Consider the following 14,593-nt stretch of genomic DNA (forward strand, 5'->3'; position numbering starts at 1 on the left):
GAAAAGTTACAAAGGGTTTACTTTTTTCCCTCGGTAGCTAAATCAAATACTTCCATTAGGGTACCCAATATTTATTTCAATAGCTGTTTAAAAATACTTCTACTAGATATCGATATCCTCGCCTACGAATGCACCCACACTACGTCCTCATACAGAAATAAAATGAAGGTATATCAAATTCAATTTTTTAGAGAAAGAAGCTAGACTGGTAACAGGAAACAAAATGCTTAGTCGAACAAACCGAAGCCCATGTCCTCATCAGATTCTTCTTCTACCTTAGCTTCCTCCTTCTTTTCTTCGGCAGGAGCTTCACCAGCAGCGGCAGGGGCACCACCGGCAGCAACGGGAGCAGCACCGGCACCAGAGCCAATGTTCAAGAGGAGTTCCTTAAGGTCCTTGCCTTCAAGAGCCTTAGCGAAAATGGAAGCCCAGATAGGCTCGACTTCGACATTGGCAGCCTTGGTCAAAGACAAGAGCTTGTCAGACTAAACAACAAAGTTAGTATGTTATCAAGCCAAAATAGATAAAGATGCGCTAGAACTACTTTGCTAAAGTGAAACTTTGAGCTCGCGAACGCTACTTGCTTGCTAGCTTCCGAGGAAAAAAGTACTTACAGTGATTTCAATACCCTCGTCAGCCAAAATGAGAGCTGAATAACTAGTAGCAAGTTCAGAGGCAGACATTTTGACCAGTGCTGTTCTCTTGTTGTATGTGCAACGCGAGCGTTTCTCTCCGTTCGAGTGTCTAGTTTCGACCTTGTGACTACCTTCCTTACAACCCTACCCTATATACTAAAGAATAACGAGGCTTATATAACTATGCTAATAAAGAAACGCGTCTACGCGTCTTATTTAAACATAGACTGGATTTTTCTTCTCCATAACCAATACCCAGAAGGCATATTTTATTGAAGGAACAGTTTGCGCAAGTGCGTTATTTAAACGTTCCTTTACTTGTTTTTACTAAATTTGATTTCAATTGAGTTGAAGTAACGGAATAAAGGGAGAATGGGTGATACAGAAGTAGAAGTGCGTCTCAATGAACCCAAAGATGCAAATGACGGAAATTCTGCTGCTCCTGCTAACGCGACTGAATACAATTATGATGTGAACGTTGAAGCTGAAGAAGAAGGAGTTGCGGGTCCCATGCCTCTTCAAATGCTTGAAGGAAATGGGATTACGTCTACTGATATTAAAAAGATTCATGAAGCGGGTTACTATACTGTGGAATCCATTGCTTACACTCCTAAGCGACAATTGCTTTTGATTAAGGGAATTTCAGAAGCCAAGGCCGACAAGCTGTTAGGCGAAGCTAGTAAGCTTGTTCCCATGGGCTTTACAACAGCAACTGAATACCATATTCGAAGAAGCGAGCTAATTACCATCACGAGCGGATCCAAGCAATTAGACACCCTCTTACAAGGAGGGGTTGAAACAGGTAGCATCACTGAATTGTTCGGTGAATTCCGTACTGGTAAAAGTCAAATTTGTCATACATTAGCTGTAACTTGCCAATTGCCAATTGATATGGGTGGTGGAGAAGGAAAGTGTTTGTATATTGATACAGAGGGCACTTTTCGTCCTGTCCGTCTTTTGGCTGTTGCTGATCGATACGGTTTGAATGGCGAAGAAGTTTTGGACAATGTCGCTTATGCTCGTGCTTACAACGCTGATCATCAGCTTGAATTATTACAACAAGCCGCCAACATGATGTCTGAATCACGGTTTTCACTGCTTGTTATAGACAGTTGTACTGCTCTATACCGTACCGACTTCTCTGGTCGTGGTGAGTTGTCTGCTCGTCAAATGCATCTTGCTCGCTTCATGCGCACACTTCAACGATTAGCAGACGAGTATGGAATTGCGGTTGTTATTACCAATCAAGTGGTAGCTCAAGTGGACGGCATTTCCTTCAACCCCGATCCCAAAAAACCTATCGGTGGTAATATTCTCGCGCATTCAAGTACGACTCGTCTTTCTTTGCGAAAGGGACGTGGTGAACAAAGAATTTGCAAAATTTATGACAGTCCATGCCTTCCTGAAAGTGAAGCCATTTTTGCCATTAATTCAGATGGTGTTGGTGATCCAAAAGAAATCCTTGCTCCTATTTAGAGGATGATAAACTCCCTTTTGAAATGTGCTATTTCAATAATCCTTTGATTACTCACTGGCAGTACCATCGACGGGCTGAAATTTGTCATTCCTTAACGCCTTTGTGCGTTCACATCAGATGCAGTCTGTCTGTCGGAGCATGATACGAGTTAAACCCAATAAGTATGCTATATCTTTTTGTTTGTATCGATACGAGACGAAAGAAACGCAGTTAGGGTCTTAGCTCATTTCCTATTTATATTATTATGCTAATTTACCCTGTTTATACCATGAATTCTCGTTTAAGGTTTTATTATTTAATTTATTTTCAAAAATTGGTTATGGAGGATATTTATACAATGGGTCATTTTTTCCCAAATACACATCTAATCAATTGCGATTGAGCTACCGATCTTTTCAATATCGTCTGTCTACTCTTTTAATGTTTGGAAAAGTTCAAGGACTCCTGTTCTGTTAACAAAATGTTTGTATACAGTGCTTACCTGACTTACAACCTTTGGATAATAAAAAGCATGATATTCATTGTCTCTCTTTTATTCTTTAATTTGATATCTTCAATGAAATGAACGTATAGAAAAATAATATATATATTTATATACATATATAAATATAAATCTAATTCTGTGTAAGTATAAAGGCTTCTTAATGATAGGAATAATGATGCTGGGGCTAACCTCCGTAAAACCAATTTCCTACTGCAGCTTAGCTTGCATCTGTAGAGTTAGCTCTTCATAAAATCTCTAGCTAAATTGAAAGATGACGGATTTAAATAAGCCTAACGTAGAAATCGAACAAGATGAAACGGAGAATTTACTTCGTATGGATCCAGTTCGCTCCAGTTTCGACGTTGAAACAAGGCCAGTAGAACCGGACACTTTTGCAGGAGAATCTGTTGTTGAAACTAGATACACCGGTGGTGATACATTAGATGAACCTATTCGAGTTACTTTGCTTAACGAATTTCGAGCAATTGGCGAAAAACTGATTTACATCCTGTATCCCAAGAACGCCCAAGTGCTAAGAGATTGGGATTTGTGGGGTCCTTTAATATTTTCTCTTGTTATTTCGTTGTGCCTTTCTTTACCTGCATCAAGCTCAGATCGAGAGTCTATTTTTACGGTAGTCTTTGCCCTCATTTGGTTTGGTGAAGCTGTTTGTTCTCTAAATATCAAGCTTTTAGGCGCCAACATTAGCATTTTCCAGTCTATTTGTATCCTTGGCTACTCTTCATTCCCTCTCGTAATTTCATCGGTTGTTTGTGCTTTTATTGATCGACTTTATATTCGCATACCTGTTAATGTAGCTATGTATGCGTGGGCTACTTTTGCATCTTTGGGTGTCTTACAAAACTCCAATCTTACCAACAAAAAGTTTTTAGCAGCTTATCCTCTCTTTTTATTTTACTTCTCCTTGTCTTGGATCATCTTTTTATAAGTTGGATCCATTTATCTATCCCTCTTTGAATGGTTTTTCTACTACTAATTTATGATTTTATATACATTAATATGCATTCTAATTGGAACATATTCATCATGCTATCTAATCTGTGTCCATCATAAATTCTAATCAAGTTTAATGACTTTGAATCCGCAATGCGTACTCTTGTTGAGCGTAAGTATTAATCTGCGAAATGAGTCTCACTTCTCTTTCCAAAACGTTCAAACGATGAGGAACATTTTCCTGCTCCTGCTTCCGAAGCATTTCATAACACGCAAGATTCCTTTTCTCTGTCTCCAAGGCTTGGTGCGCATGGGATATCTTTGAAAGTAAAAAGCTAGACCTCTCTAACAGATTCTGTAGACGTTCCCCAACTGCATTTTCCAATTTATTACAGGAAACAGCATCTTGCGCGAGAATTTTGTGAATTATAGATGTGTAGATCTTTTCAGCAGATTGAACATCTTCGTCATCTTCCTCATAAACAATTAATCCTGGCAATAAATTTGATGTGTTATGAATAGAGTCGTGAATTTCCAAGAAGTCTTTATCAAATGCATTCTTTTCTAACCTGTTTTGTTCTGATTCCATTTCCTGTAATACCATTGTTTTACACTTGTCCAATTCAGCATTAGATAATTCTTTCACTGGCTTAGCTTTTTCTCTCATTCTAATGCTGCTCGTAGGATGACTAATACCATCTGATGCAACGAGTGCAAACAATTCTTGAAACACAAGGCCTTCCGCAGGCGAGTCACTTTTGCACGCCCGTTTCCATGAAGATGGTTGAATCAAGTTGGGTCTAGGAAGGCCTTTCTGTATGACTTGCGATTGGCGCTCTTGAGCTAATCGATTCATATATGTCAAGTGTTCCTGAAGCCGACGTTCACGATCAGCAGCATCTTCTTCAAACTCTTCCTGCGGCAACTGTTCCTTTTCGTCAGCGAATCTAGGTTCCATTAATTCATAGTCGTCTCTGGGCTTTGGTAATTTGGCAAAAAGACTCATAATTGTCTTTGTTCTAATTTTTTTTGCTTTTGTATCTGCAATAGCCTGAGCATTTTGAGTAGCTTTGTTGATCGCAAACGTATCACGTGGTGTGCGATAGGGAGTAGCTTGACTGTAAGGCAATCCATCAACAGCTCTAGTAACAGATTGAGCGGGATGTTCAGGCTCAACACCAGCAAATCCGGTGCCTCCAGACTGTAACGGAGTGTTTTCCTCCCCTAACAATGATGACTGTTCTCGATTTTTTAATAGTTGGTTTCTCGCTTCAATCAAGAGTGCATCTTCTTTTCCTTCTAAAGCACCACTTCGGGGAGTACGTAGCTGCGTCGTTCGTTCGAGTTGAGAGTAATTACCTACCAACCCAGTACTATGGCCTGCTGCTGGTGTCGTATCAGTCATGGAACGAGCGCGGTCACCAGCGAATCCTAATTTGACAACCTTATCTAGCTCATTTTCACTGACCTGTGGTGCTGGTAAATTTAATTTCCGTCTTTTGCTCATTTGCTCGGCTTCTGCTAAACGTCTCATTTTCTCATCATGAGCATCATTGTTGGGTCGTTTCACTTTCTCAACAGGTTTCGGCCTTTCAAAATGGCCGCGATCATTTAAGCTTTCTTTACTCTTCTGGCCACGTTCAATCAGCTTACGATTTTCATTTTGCCTTTCTCGCAAATTTCTATGCTCCTCTTCAGAAGTATCGTAAAATCCGATTGCAGGCTTCTTCTCAAACGGGATCGAAGCATTGTAATCCATTTCATTTTTCCTTCTTCGAAATAGTTTTATGCTATAAAATGGGTTAGTTGAGTTACTTCATAATCTTAGAATAATTTCTTACTTTACACCAGCAGCTTTTAGTTCGCGGCGCTTTTGCAATTGAGAAAGCCGTTTTGTAAGTTCCAATTGCTTTTCACGATCCTTACGCTTGGCCTTTTTTCCTTGTGTATTTGCAAGACGAGCACGAGCTTCACTCAGCATTTCCTTTTCATCTTCATCCATATCAATAGCATCTGGTAGGGCCGGCAGCGTTTCCAAATTGGGCTCAGCGTCTCCAAAGCGAAGTCGAGAATTTGGATCATTCACAGGAGGAGCAGCTTCTGCACCCTCTCCTGTAGTAAGTCCAAGCTGTTCATTTTCCCGAGCTTCTAAATCATCTAAAAGTTTCTGATATCTTTCTAGACACTGAGTAGCAGTACGACCGACAATGGGAGCGATCGTTCGCCATTGTGTTGGCAACAGCTTTGCCAAGTGCAACAGTTTTTCGTCTTCTTCACGGCTCCATTCTGTCTAAATTTACATAAACGTTAGTATCTATTTGTTTTTGAAACTTCTATACACCCCTATTAAGGGAAGGACTTCTTCACATCCAAAGAAGGGGAGCATAGAAAGGAGAAAAGCGCTACCTTTTTTATACTAGGATCAATCCATTCATACCAGCGAGCCTTACACTGCTTGGGTGTTTTGCGAACCAACAAAGAGCTGATTCGAGCCCACTGGTTTTTTCCGTATTTACTAACTGCCGCCTAAAAATAGTTAGTATATGCACGAAAGAAGGGTAAAAATGAGCTAGCTCTCTTACCTTTAAAATCTCATCCTGTTTGCCAATTCGTTAGTAATTTCCTCAGTGAATAAAGTAATCTTTCTGTATACCTCTGTGTTTTTCCAGGCACCTGAAGCGTTAGCAAACATATTTGTTAAATAAAAATCACATACCTCCTTTAAACATTCTGAATTTCTCAATACAAGCAGGGAAAATGCAAGAAGTAGAACGAGGTGTCTTGGTTCAAACAAATCGTCGACGCGAGTTCTAGTACGAAATAAAACCCCCAATATCCTCAAAAAAATGTAATAAAATTAAAATAATAAGAGTACTAAAAGTAAAAGAAACCTGTTTTTGTTGCAATTGTAAGACTCGTGTCGTCTGTTTTCATTTTGGCCCTTCCTTCTGCATTTAAGCAGCTGTGTTACTTTACGTTAGCTACGTTTAGCTACTATGCTTACATTGCGTTTATATACATAATGGATTGGTTTCGGCTACGCAAACCTTAAAGCAATGAGCTCATGCTTCGCCAATTCTTTTTATTTGTAGATGTCAGTTGCAGAAGTGTAAGAGAACTGATGAACTCTTATTAAAACATAGAAGATAAAGATCTTCTTTTTATAGTAAATTTTTGAAAAAAATCGCTAATCTTGTGTCTTAGTTAAAATTTCTAAGACAAAAGAATGCCTTTTTTTTTCACTGTAAATACCCTGCTTAGTAGGAGCGCAAACGCAATTGTGGTTCCGAATACGGAAAGACACGGTTTCAAAAAAAAACTTTATACTCAAAGCTTCATATGAGAGAAAAAGTAAAAAATTATAGAATTAAATACCTGAATTATTTTTTGCTGTAGACCACTATTGTTACCAAGCTTGTTTATTTACTTACTTCATCAAGCCTTTATGAAGTTACCAACTACCACCATTTTCTCTCGTACGATAACATTGTGGAATTCTTTAAGGGTATTGTATCAAGAGACCCCGTTATAATCAAAAGGAGTTTACTAAAACCAAGAATTTGAAGGTAATCGTTCTTACAACCCTGTCTTTGTCGTAGGATAACCGTTTCCGCCGTTCGGACCCATTTCAGTTGTCGTTAGTATAGATTGATTACATAAACGAAGTTTTTCTTACTTTATTTGATCTGTATTAAGAGAAATCTAAAAAGTGAAAACGACGACAGCTATACTTTTTTTGTTGAATTCCATTTCTAATAATTTTCTGTTTCTTTTCTCTCCCGCTTTCTAAGATGAAACTCTTTGGTGCTATTTGCTTACTTTCTTGTTTCCCGTATTTAATTTCGGCTAGCTCTTGGTTCTCAACATCGAAAGTCAACCCCATCGATGAGGATTTGACGATTCAGAGTGGTAAGATCCCAGGGGCTAATCCCGCCAGTTACTGCTCTGACTGGAATCGTGATGATGATCATGTCAATATTGATTACATCAATCTCATTCCAAACCCTCCGCGAGCCGGCAAGAATCTTACAATTGAAGGCCAAGTAGACGTTGGTACGACGGTCCTTAATGGAAGCTATGTCGATATTGTTGTCAAATATGGTTTTGTCCCTATCGTGAGAGAGACCTTGGATATCTGCGAACAAGCATACGACTTAGCTGGTGTCGAGTGTCCAGTAGAAGCTGGTGTCATAAAAAAACAAGCTACTATCCCCTTACCATGGGCCATTCCTCCAGGACGCTATAATGTTGTCGCCAAGGCTTTTAATGCCAATGATGAACAGCTTACGTGTGTTACAGCTACCGTCTCCTTTAGTCATTTTGGCTTTCAGTTAGTTGATCAGGATTAATCGCACTATGCTTCTATGAGTTGTTCTTAAGTTATCAACACCCTCTCGGGCTTTATGATTCTTAATGCTCTAATGTATCGTTCGTCTTTATGTTTGTTTTCCATTTATTGGTTATATATATACTTGTGAATGTTTGCACACAAATGTTCTAACACTTTTTTCAGTATTTAATTTTAATTGTCACCTCACTTGTTATGATTCGTGATTTCTTGTAGTTTACGTGTCCAGATTATGAAACGCTTGGTGAACGATCTAATTTATTTTTCGTTCCATTTTCTCAAAAAGCTCTATTTTTTATTAATCAGCGAAAGATAATGCAATATCACCAAAATTTTATTAAACGAGACCTCTGTTTTTAGAAAAATAAATAATTTTCACTTTCCCAAATCTAATGGCTAGTTAGGTACAACGAAAGAGGTAGAATAAATCTTATATGCTTCCGAAATAGTTCTGAACGAATGTCTATAACAGTAGAATACCGTATATCTATGGTTAAATAGGATACTCAAAGCTTATTAGTCACCATTAATAGTTCCAAAATGTTCGCATCATTAGCATTATATTCGAAAAAGTACAAATCAATAAACGCGAAGCTATGGAGAAAAGTAAAAAAAAAAAGAACAGTAAATATAGTATCCATTTATTAAGATGACATTTTAAGGGTTTAATAGGAGACAAATAATGGTATCAACGATGATGAACAGTAGAAGAAGAGTCGCGATCATGATCCGCACCATGATTAGCACTGTCCAAGGGATTATCTGCCTTTTCAACATCCAAACTGTTTTCAGGTTGGGACTTAGGTATTCCAAACTTTTCAGGTTCTACAGCAATTGGTCTTGACTCAGCAGGACTTTTAGAATCTTCATCTTTCCCTGGATACATAAGATCGTTCACGAGGAATGCACGAATCATCATATACATTAGGATGAGCCACATAATACATAGAATAACACAAATAATGTGACCAAATAGAGTGAAAGCCTTGGAATTAATCATTTGACCAATTCGAACAGTACAAAGAACAAAACCAACGTTTGGGAAAATCATCGCAAACCAAGTGTTGCTGAATTTCATGGGTTGATGACTAAATAAACCAGCGACAAAACTTACCATAGCGAAACAGTAAGTCCAAGCACCTAAGCCCCAGATGAAGAGGGCCAAGAAGGTGCTCGTAAATGCAAAATATTCGGAGGAATTAGCACTTGCAAAGATATTAGGACGGGTAGCAATGGCACCACGAGCCATGTTAATTAATGCCAAACCTGTGAACCCCGCAGGACCTACAAGAATAAACATACCAGGGCGTTCTGCTGGTTTTGCGAAACCGATGGTGAAGAAACGAAGTATAAGAATAGAATAAACCAAAAGGTATACCCAGAAACCGAGACCTTGGAACATGATACCGAGAATCACCATGTTTTTTAGTTGAGCGGACGGTTGACTGCTAACAACAGACCCAGAAACAACACCAGTAATCATACATGGGAAAATTGGAAGTACCCAAGTAGGAGCAGCACCTTCTAAAGTGTACACATGGTCTCTAAAAATGGTGTAGTAAGCAAAGGTACCGTAAAGAAAGGTAACAGCGAGATAAATATAAAAGAAAATTCGAATCACCCATATCATCCATTCTCCCGTATTCGGCATAGCATAGACAGCAAACATGTCGATAAACGAAGAAAAGGACAGTAGACAAGTAGCTATAAAAAATTTTTCCTGAAAGTGTTTCCAAGAGCCTAAAAAAGTGCCAGGATACTTAACGAACCGAACGATCATGCAGCAGCTAAATAAGGCCAAGAGGAAGATATCGAAGATATATACAATTTTACCAATAGTATCTAATCCACGAAATCGGAAGGGAAATGTTCCTATGACTAAACCAATACCACCCGTTGCCATTGTGCAAGCAAACCAACTCCAAGTGAAATGCTTGATACGTTGGGAAAGAGGGACATGAGGGCTTTTAACCTGCCAATCGAGGAGTTCATGATAACGTTGCCTAAGCATTCCCTTGACATCAGCCATAATGAAACAAGGTCTATAACATGTTAGCAGGTGCTCTTCACCATCATTCATTCATCCCCAAAATTATCGCAGGGCAAACACAAATATTTGACCGCTTAACCAACCTTCTCAGAAACCAATTCCAGAGGATTCAGCGTAAGAGAAAAGAAAATAAAAAAGGTAAAGAAAAAAATTCAATAATTTCACGCACTTATAATATACTACTTAATATTATCCATATTATATTATAACTGTCCCTTCTTTTCTCTATAGGTTGGTATAGCACATGTCCCCACTTTGCTACTCTTCGATATAGCGAAACTTACCAAACAACACAAATAAATGTATGGTATCAGTATAACGTAATGAAACGAACCCAGACGTACTTTCGCTTAAATTGCCACAGTCAAATAAGTTTGATTTGCGTATATGTCTTCATATAACCAAAGGAATTTCAACGTCGGAAAAAAAAGAGAATAACAAACTTGAATAAGTATTCTTTTTTAAGGGATAAAGGGTTTTCCAACGTAATTTAATTCCTTGTTTTGTTTGGCTAAAAAGAAGTGGTTCGTAATGGGAACATGCTATTACTATATATGTAAAGACTTTTATTTGTTGGAATACGTTTTCATGCATTATACTGTATAGTGAGAGGTGTTAATTAGCCGATCGTTAGTAAACAAACCAAGCAAATCTTATCTTTCTAAAAAAATGCAATATTCAAGAGCTGGGAATTGGCTGGAGAATATAAACGGTAAAGCTTGTGATTTAATATGTAAATAATGTAGGACGAGACGAGAAATTCATATCGAAATGTCCATACTTGGTTTTTCTTCGAAGGAATTGAACGGTGGCTAGGTAAAATAAAAATATAACAAGGTTCTTAACAGGTATCAAACCATTCGAAAAGAACTTACAGGTTCTACAAATCTTGTAGTTTTTTATTTATTCACTTCTTTTTTATGTATTGTAGTTATGAGGAACACCAAAGTAATTTAAGACGAAATTAAAAAAGAACTCCCAAGGCGAGACTCGAACTCGCAACCTTCTGATGACCTTTCTTAAGAGTCAGACGCTCTAAACCGATTGAGCTACCCGGGACTTGCTGTTATAAGCAATATTAAATATTAAATAGAGGAAAATGCCTTAATAGGATTGACAACAGAACTTTGTAATATCGGCGATTTGATATTCTTCCTTTTTTATTTTCAATTGAAACAATTAAATTCATTAGTAAAAAGAATATTAAAATGTCTCCATAGGGACATACAGCTTTCTGAACGAACGTTGATATTCAGGAAACGTGTCTTGTGAAAAGCATAACCATCCCATAGATATTTAGCCTTTCATTACTTTTACTATATTGACTCATTGAAGAGCAAGAATCCGACGATTCTCAAGGTTTATTTAGAAGACGTATGCTGTTTAAGAAATGAAGTTTAGCGCTCTCAAGTATTTTGAGAGTTTTTCCTTTTTCCTTTATTTTTACTTTTTTTTGTTTCTTCTCTCTTCTCCTATTGGAACAAGTATTATTACTTTAATATTGTCCTCCTCTCATACTTGCTTCCCTTCACTTTTAGTTCCTAGATTCCCTTTTTCTGCGTTCCAATACTGTTTCGTGTCTCTGAATCAAAAAAGTAAAGAATTCCTCTTTTTCATAACTATTGACTGAAACTTAATTACAAATACTCGCAAAAACTCATCATGAACCAATTGGCATCTTCTGCCACCAACCATCCAGAAACCGCTAATGGCCTTCAAAACATTCTATCGGGGAATTCCTTTTTTAGTGCAGGAATAGGATTGATGGGCTTTGGAGCAGGTTTGGCCCTTTTACGACGTGGGGTTGTTTCTGGTGCAGGCCTCATTAAACGAAGAATGCTGGTTTCTGTAGAGATTCCAAGCAAAGAAAAAAGTTATAATGCTTTCCTTCATTGGATGGGTACGGTTCCTAAGCGCTACTCAAATCAGCTTGCCGTAGAAGCAAGAGGAAGTGCCAAAAGTATTTTCCATCCTCCCACTCGTTCATCTGACAAAGTGAACCCCAGTAGTCTCTTCCAGCTCGTTCCTGGTCCTGGAAAGCACTTTATCAAATACAAGAAATGCTGGATCCAAGTGGAACGTCAGCGCAGTAGCCGTCTACAAGATTTAACAACCGGAACTCCATGGGAAACCATCACGCTTACGACGTTGTCTAGAGATCGAGAAATCTTTTCTGATATGCTCTTGGAAGCTCAAAAGTACATGCATACCGCTCAGAAAAACAAAACAATAATCTACACAGCATGGGCTACAGACTGGAAGCCATTTGGGTTGCCAAGATCCAAGCGTCTTTTGTCTAGCGTTGTTTTAGAAAAAGAAGTTAAAGATTTAATTACAGAAGACGTTCGTGACTTTCTAGGTAACTATCAATGGTATGCTGATCGAGGAATACCCTACCGACGTGGATACCTACTGTATGGTCCCCCTGGAAGTGGAAAAACCTCCTTCCTATACGCTTTGGCTGGTGAACTGGATTATGACATTTGCGTCTTGAATCTTGCTGAACGAGGCTTGAGTGATGACAGATTAAATCACTTACTTTCTAATGTTCCTCCAAAGTCAGTTGTTCTTTTAGAGGATGTTGATTCTGCCTTCCAAGGAAGAGATCGTTCTGGCGAAATTGGATTTCGCGCCAATGTTACATTTAGTGGTCTTTTAAATGCCATTGATGGCGTAACTTCTGCAGATGAACGAATAATCTTTATGACAACAAATCATCCCGAAATATTAGATCCTGCTTTGATTCGTCCTGGCCGTGTCGATATCAAAGCATATTTGGGCAATGCCACTCCTCAACAGGTGCACGATATGTTTCAAAGGTTCTACGGGAAGGATGATCCCAAGATTTCGAAAGAACTGAGTGACATTGTATGTTCAAAGAACACGAGTATGGCGTCTCTGCAGGGCCTTTTCGTTATGAATAAAGCATCACCAGAAGCGGCACTTGAACTTGCAAAAGAGCTTCCCCAGCTTCCAAAAAGTGCTCCGTATGCATTTAGTTCTCATAAAAAACCTCTTTCCGTTTAAAATTTGAATGACCTGTTTTTGAAGACCAAAATTACACACTACTTCCTACTTTATACTCTCGACTGGATCAAGAGTTATCTCGTAAAAAAAAAATTCCTATACATTCTTCTATAGAACAGTATTAATAAAGATTTGTAGTTACTTGGTAGTAATCAACTTTATAAGTCGTAATCTCCATTCTTGTAAAAATTATTAGAAAATAATACTTGATTGAAACTACATAATTTTTAGCTTACATAGTCTTTGTTTATAAAATAAAAAAATAAAGCATAAGTAAACCGCGGTTGAAACCAGAATGCTTAAAGTTCCATAGTTCAGTGACTCTTTTACCCACATATTACCAACTTCTAAAATGGTAAAAAACTTGTTGCTAGACATTGAAGGAACAGTCGGAAGTATTTCATTTGTTAAAGAAAACTTGGTATGAAACTGATCAGAAGCAAGGTTACTAATAAAATGGTTGACTTAGTTTAGTTATGCGGAAAAGCGTTACAAGGATTATGTTGAACAAAACTATAACAGTGATGAACATTTACAAGCTTTAGGAAATTCTCCAGAGTCTGCATTGAGTAACATTCAGAAATTACATGCAGAAGGAAGCAAACAGCTCCATTTCAAGCATGTTCAGGGCAGCATCTGGAAAGATGGCTATCAGAAAAATGAACTTGTTTCTCACTTATTTCCAGATGTCATTCCTGCCATTGAGCGTGCCTTGCAGTCCGGAGCCAAAGTCTATATATATTCTAGTGGAAGTGTTCCTGCACAAAAAATGTATTTTGCCCATACAGCTTCTGGAAACATCTTGTCCTTTTTTTCTGGTTTCTATGATACAAATGTCGGATTGAAGACCGAAAGCTCTAGCTATAAGAAGATCATTGGAGACTCGAATCCTCGCGAATGGTTGTTTTTGAGTGACAATATCAAAGGTATGTCAACTTCATTTGGTGTTTATGTGCCATTCTCCCTCTTTTTTCAATTATTATTTTTTTGCGTGTAGAAATACTAATGTATGTAGAGTTACAGGCTGCTCAAAAAACTGGTCTTCACGTCGGCTTAGTTGTTCGACCAGGGAACGATATTGTCTCGGAAAATGACGGCATTCCTGTATACCATTCTTTCGACTACCTGTTTACAGAATGAGCTTTTGAGTTATTATTACTGTAAAGATGGTGTTCTCGTCCAATTATGAATTAAGTTGCAAATGAACTGTCTCCATCACAAACGCTACAAAAATCCCAATCCGACATGTGGAGAAGTGTTAAAAGTATGCTTTCATTTACGAATTACAGCAAGCAACCTGAAAATGGAATCATTTACAACTTTTTTTTGGAGGTTGTCATGAAGTATGAAACTCATTTCCTATGTCTACCAGCAACTATGAATATGCATTTCAAAGACTTTTTGTTCATGCAATGTCTTAACCAAGGTGTCCTTCCAAAGAGTTTCTACATTAAACCCGCCAAACTATCCCAATTCGTAGCAATATCTAACGAAATAGTAAATAAATATAAATCAATACTCGTAGATTCTTTTCTCTTTTCTTATTTACACGGTTTTGTCCCCCTCAATAAAAATAATGGTACCTCTTTACTATGATATACTCACCTCCAACTTTCAG

General features: G+C 38.0%; 8 protein-coding genes and 1 non-coding gene across 10 annotated transcripts; 5 read left to right on the forward strand and 4 right to left on the reverse strand.

The window, feature by feature from the left end:
• Window positions 1-57: 57 nt before the first annotated feature.
• On the reverse strand, window positions 58-766 carry SPOG_01864 (60S acidic ribosomal protein Rpp1-1). Its single transcript, XM_013166968.1, has 2 exons — window positions 615-766; window positions 58-485 (listed from the first exon to the last, which is right to left on the reverse strand). Exons 1-2 carry the CDS (start codon window positions 681-683, stop codon window positions 228-230), a joined length of 327 nt encoding a protein of 108 aa, XP_013022422.1. The 5' UTR covers window positions 684-766; the 3' UTR covers window positions 58-227.
• A 241-nt stretch (window positions 767-1,007) lies between these two features.
• SPOG_01865 (recombinase Rhp51) lies at window positions 1,008-2,111 on the forward strand (the record flags this gene model as incomplete). The annotated part of the gene is made up of 2 exons (XM_013166969.1): window positions 1,008-1,473; window positions 1,501-2,111. The coding sequence occupies 2 exons, from the start codon at window positions 1,008-1,010 to the stop codon at window positions 2,109-2,111; spliced, it is 1,077 nt and encodes a 358-aa protein (XP_013022423.1).
• A 629-nt stretch (window positions 2,112-2,740) lies between these two features.
• On the forward strand, window positions 2,741-6,262 carry SPOG_01866 (rab GTPase binding protein). Its single transcript, XM_013166970.1, has one exon. It carries the CDS (start codon window positions 2,868-2,870, stop codon window positions 3,543-3,545), a length of 678 nt encoding a protein of 225 aa, XP_013022424.1. The 5' UTR covers window positions 2,741-2,867; the 3' UTR covers window positions 3,546-6,262.
• Window positions 3,497-6,469, reverse strand: SPOG_01867 (cell division control protein Cdc5). The gene is made up of 6 exons (XM_013166971.1): window positions 6,267-6,469; window positions 6,204-6,223; window positions 6,133-6,147; window positions 5,957-6,076; window positions 5,392-5,840; window positions 3,497-5,340 (listed from the first exon to the last, which is right to left on the reverse strand). Exons 1-6 carry the CDS (start codon window positions 6,277-6,279, stop codon window positions 3,684-3,686), a joined length of 2,274 nt encoding a protein of 757 aa, XP_013022425.1. The 5' UTR covers window positions 6,280-6,469; the 3' UTR covers window positions 3,497-3,683.
• Window positions 6,470-6,992: 523 nt separating this feature from the next.
• On the forward strand, window positions 6,993-8,286 carry SPOG_01868 (niemann-Pick disease type C2 protein hE1). The gene has a single exon (XM_013166972.1). It carries the CDS (start codon window positions 7,342-7,344, stop codon window positions 7,897-7,899), a length of 558 nt encoding a protein of 185 aa, XP_013022426.1. The 5' UTR covers window positions 6,993-7,341; the 3' UTR covers window positions 7,900-8,286.
• On the reverse strand, window positions 8,204-10,477 carry SPOG_01869. 2 transcript variants are annotated; one of them, XM_013166973.1, is made up of 2 exons: window positions 10,233-10,477; window positions 8,204-9,940 (listed from the first exon to the last, which is right to left on the reverse strand). In XM_013166973.1, exon 2 carries the CDS (start codon window positions 9,925-9,927, stop codon window positions 8,587-8,589), a length of 1,341 nt encoding a protein of 446 aa, XP_013022427.1. In that variant the 5' UTR covers window positions 9,928-9,940; window positions 10,233-10,477; the 3' UTR covers window positions 8,204-8,586. The 2 variants fall into 2 exon arrangements, with proteins under 2 accessions (XP_013022427.1, XP_013022428.1); XM_013166974.1 differs by having other exon boundaries at window positions 10,032-10,477.
• A 446-nt stretch (window positions 10,478-10,923) lies between these two features.
• SPOG_16191 lies at window positions 10,924-11,007 on the reverse strand. The gene has a single exon. It is a non-coding gene; the product is annotated as a tRNA-Lys (tRNA).
• Window positions 11,008-11,069: 62 nt separating this feature from the next.
• On the forward strand, window positions 11,070-13,145 carry SPOG_01870 (Rieske ISP assembly ATPase). Its single transcript, XM_013166975.1, has one exon. The coding sequence runs from the start codon at window positions 11,611-11,613 to the stop codon at window positions 12,973-12,975; it is 1,365 nt and encodes a 454-aa protein (XP_013022429.1). The 5' UTR covers window positions 11,070-11,610; the 3' UTR covers window positions 12,976-13,145.
• A 153-nt stretch (window positions 13,146-13,298) lies between these two features.
• SPOG_01871 (methionine salvage haloacid dehalogenase-like hydrolase) lies at window positions 13,299-14,580 on the forward strand. Its single transcript, XM_013166976.1, has 3 exons — window positions 13,299-13,396; window positions 13,445-13,901; window positions 13,991-14,580. Exons 1-3 carry the CDS (start codon window positions 13,328-13,330, stop codon window positions 14,113-14,115), a joined length of 651 nt encoding a protein of 216 aa, XP_013022430.1. The 5' UTR covers window positions 13,299-13,327; the 3' UTR covers window positions 14,116-14,580.
• The last annotated feature ends 13 nt before the right edge of the window (window positions 14,581-14,593 follow it).

This window comes from Schizosaccharomyces cryophilus, assembly GCF_000004155.1.
Source record: "Schizosaccharomyces cryophilus OY26 unplaced genomic scaffold supercont4.2, whole genome shotgun sequence".
Classification (NCBI taxonomy): domain Eukaryota; kingdom Fungi; phylum Ascomycota; class Schizosaccharomycetes; order Schizosaccharomycetales; family Schizosaccharomycetaceae; genus Schizosaccharomyces; species Schizosaccharomyces cryophilus.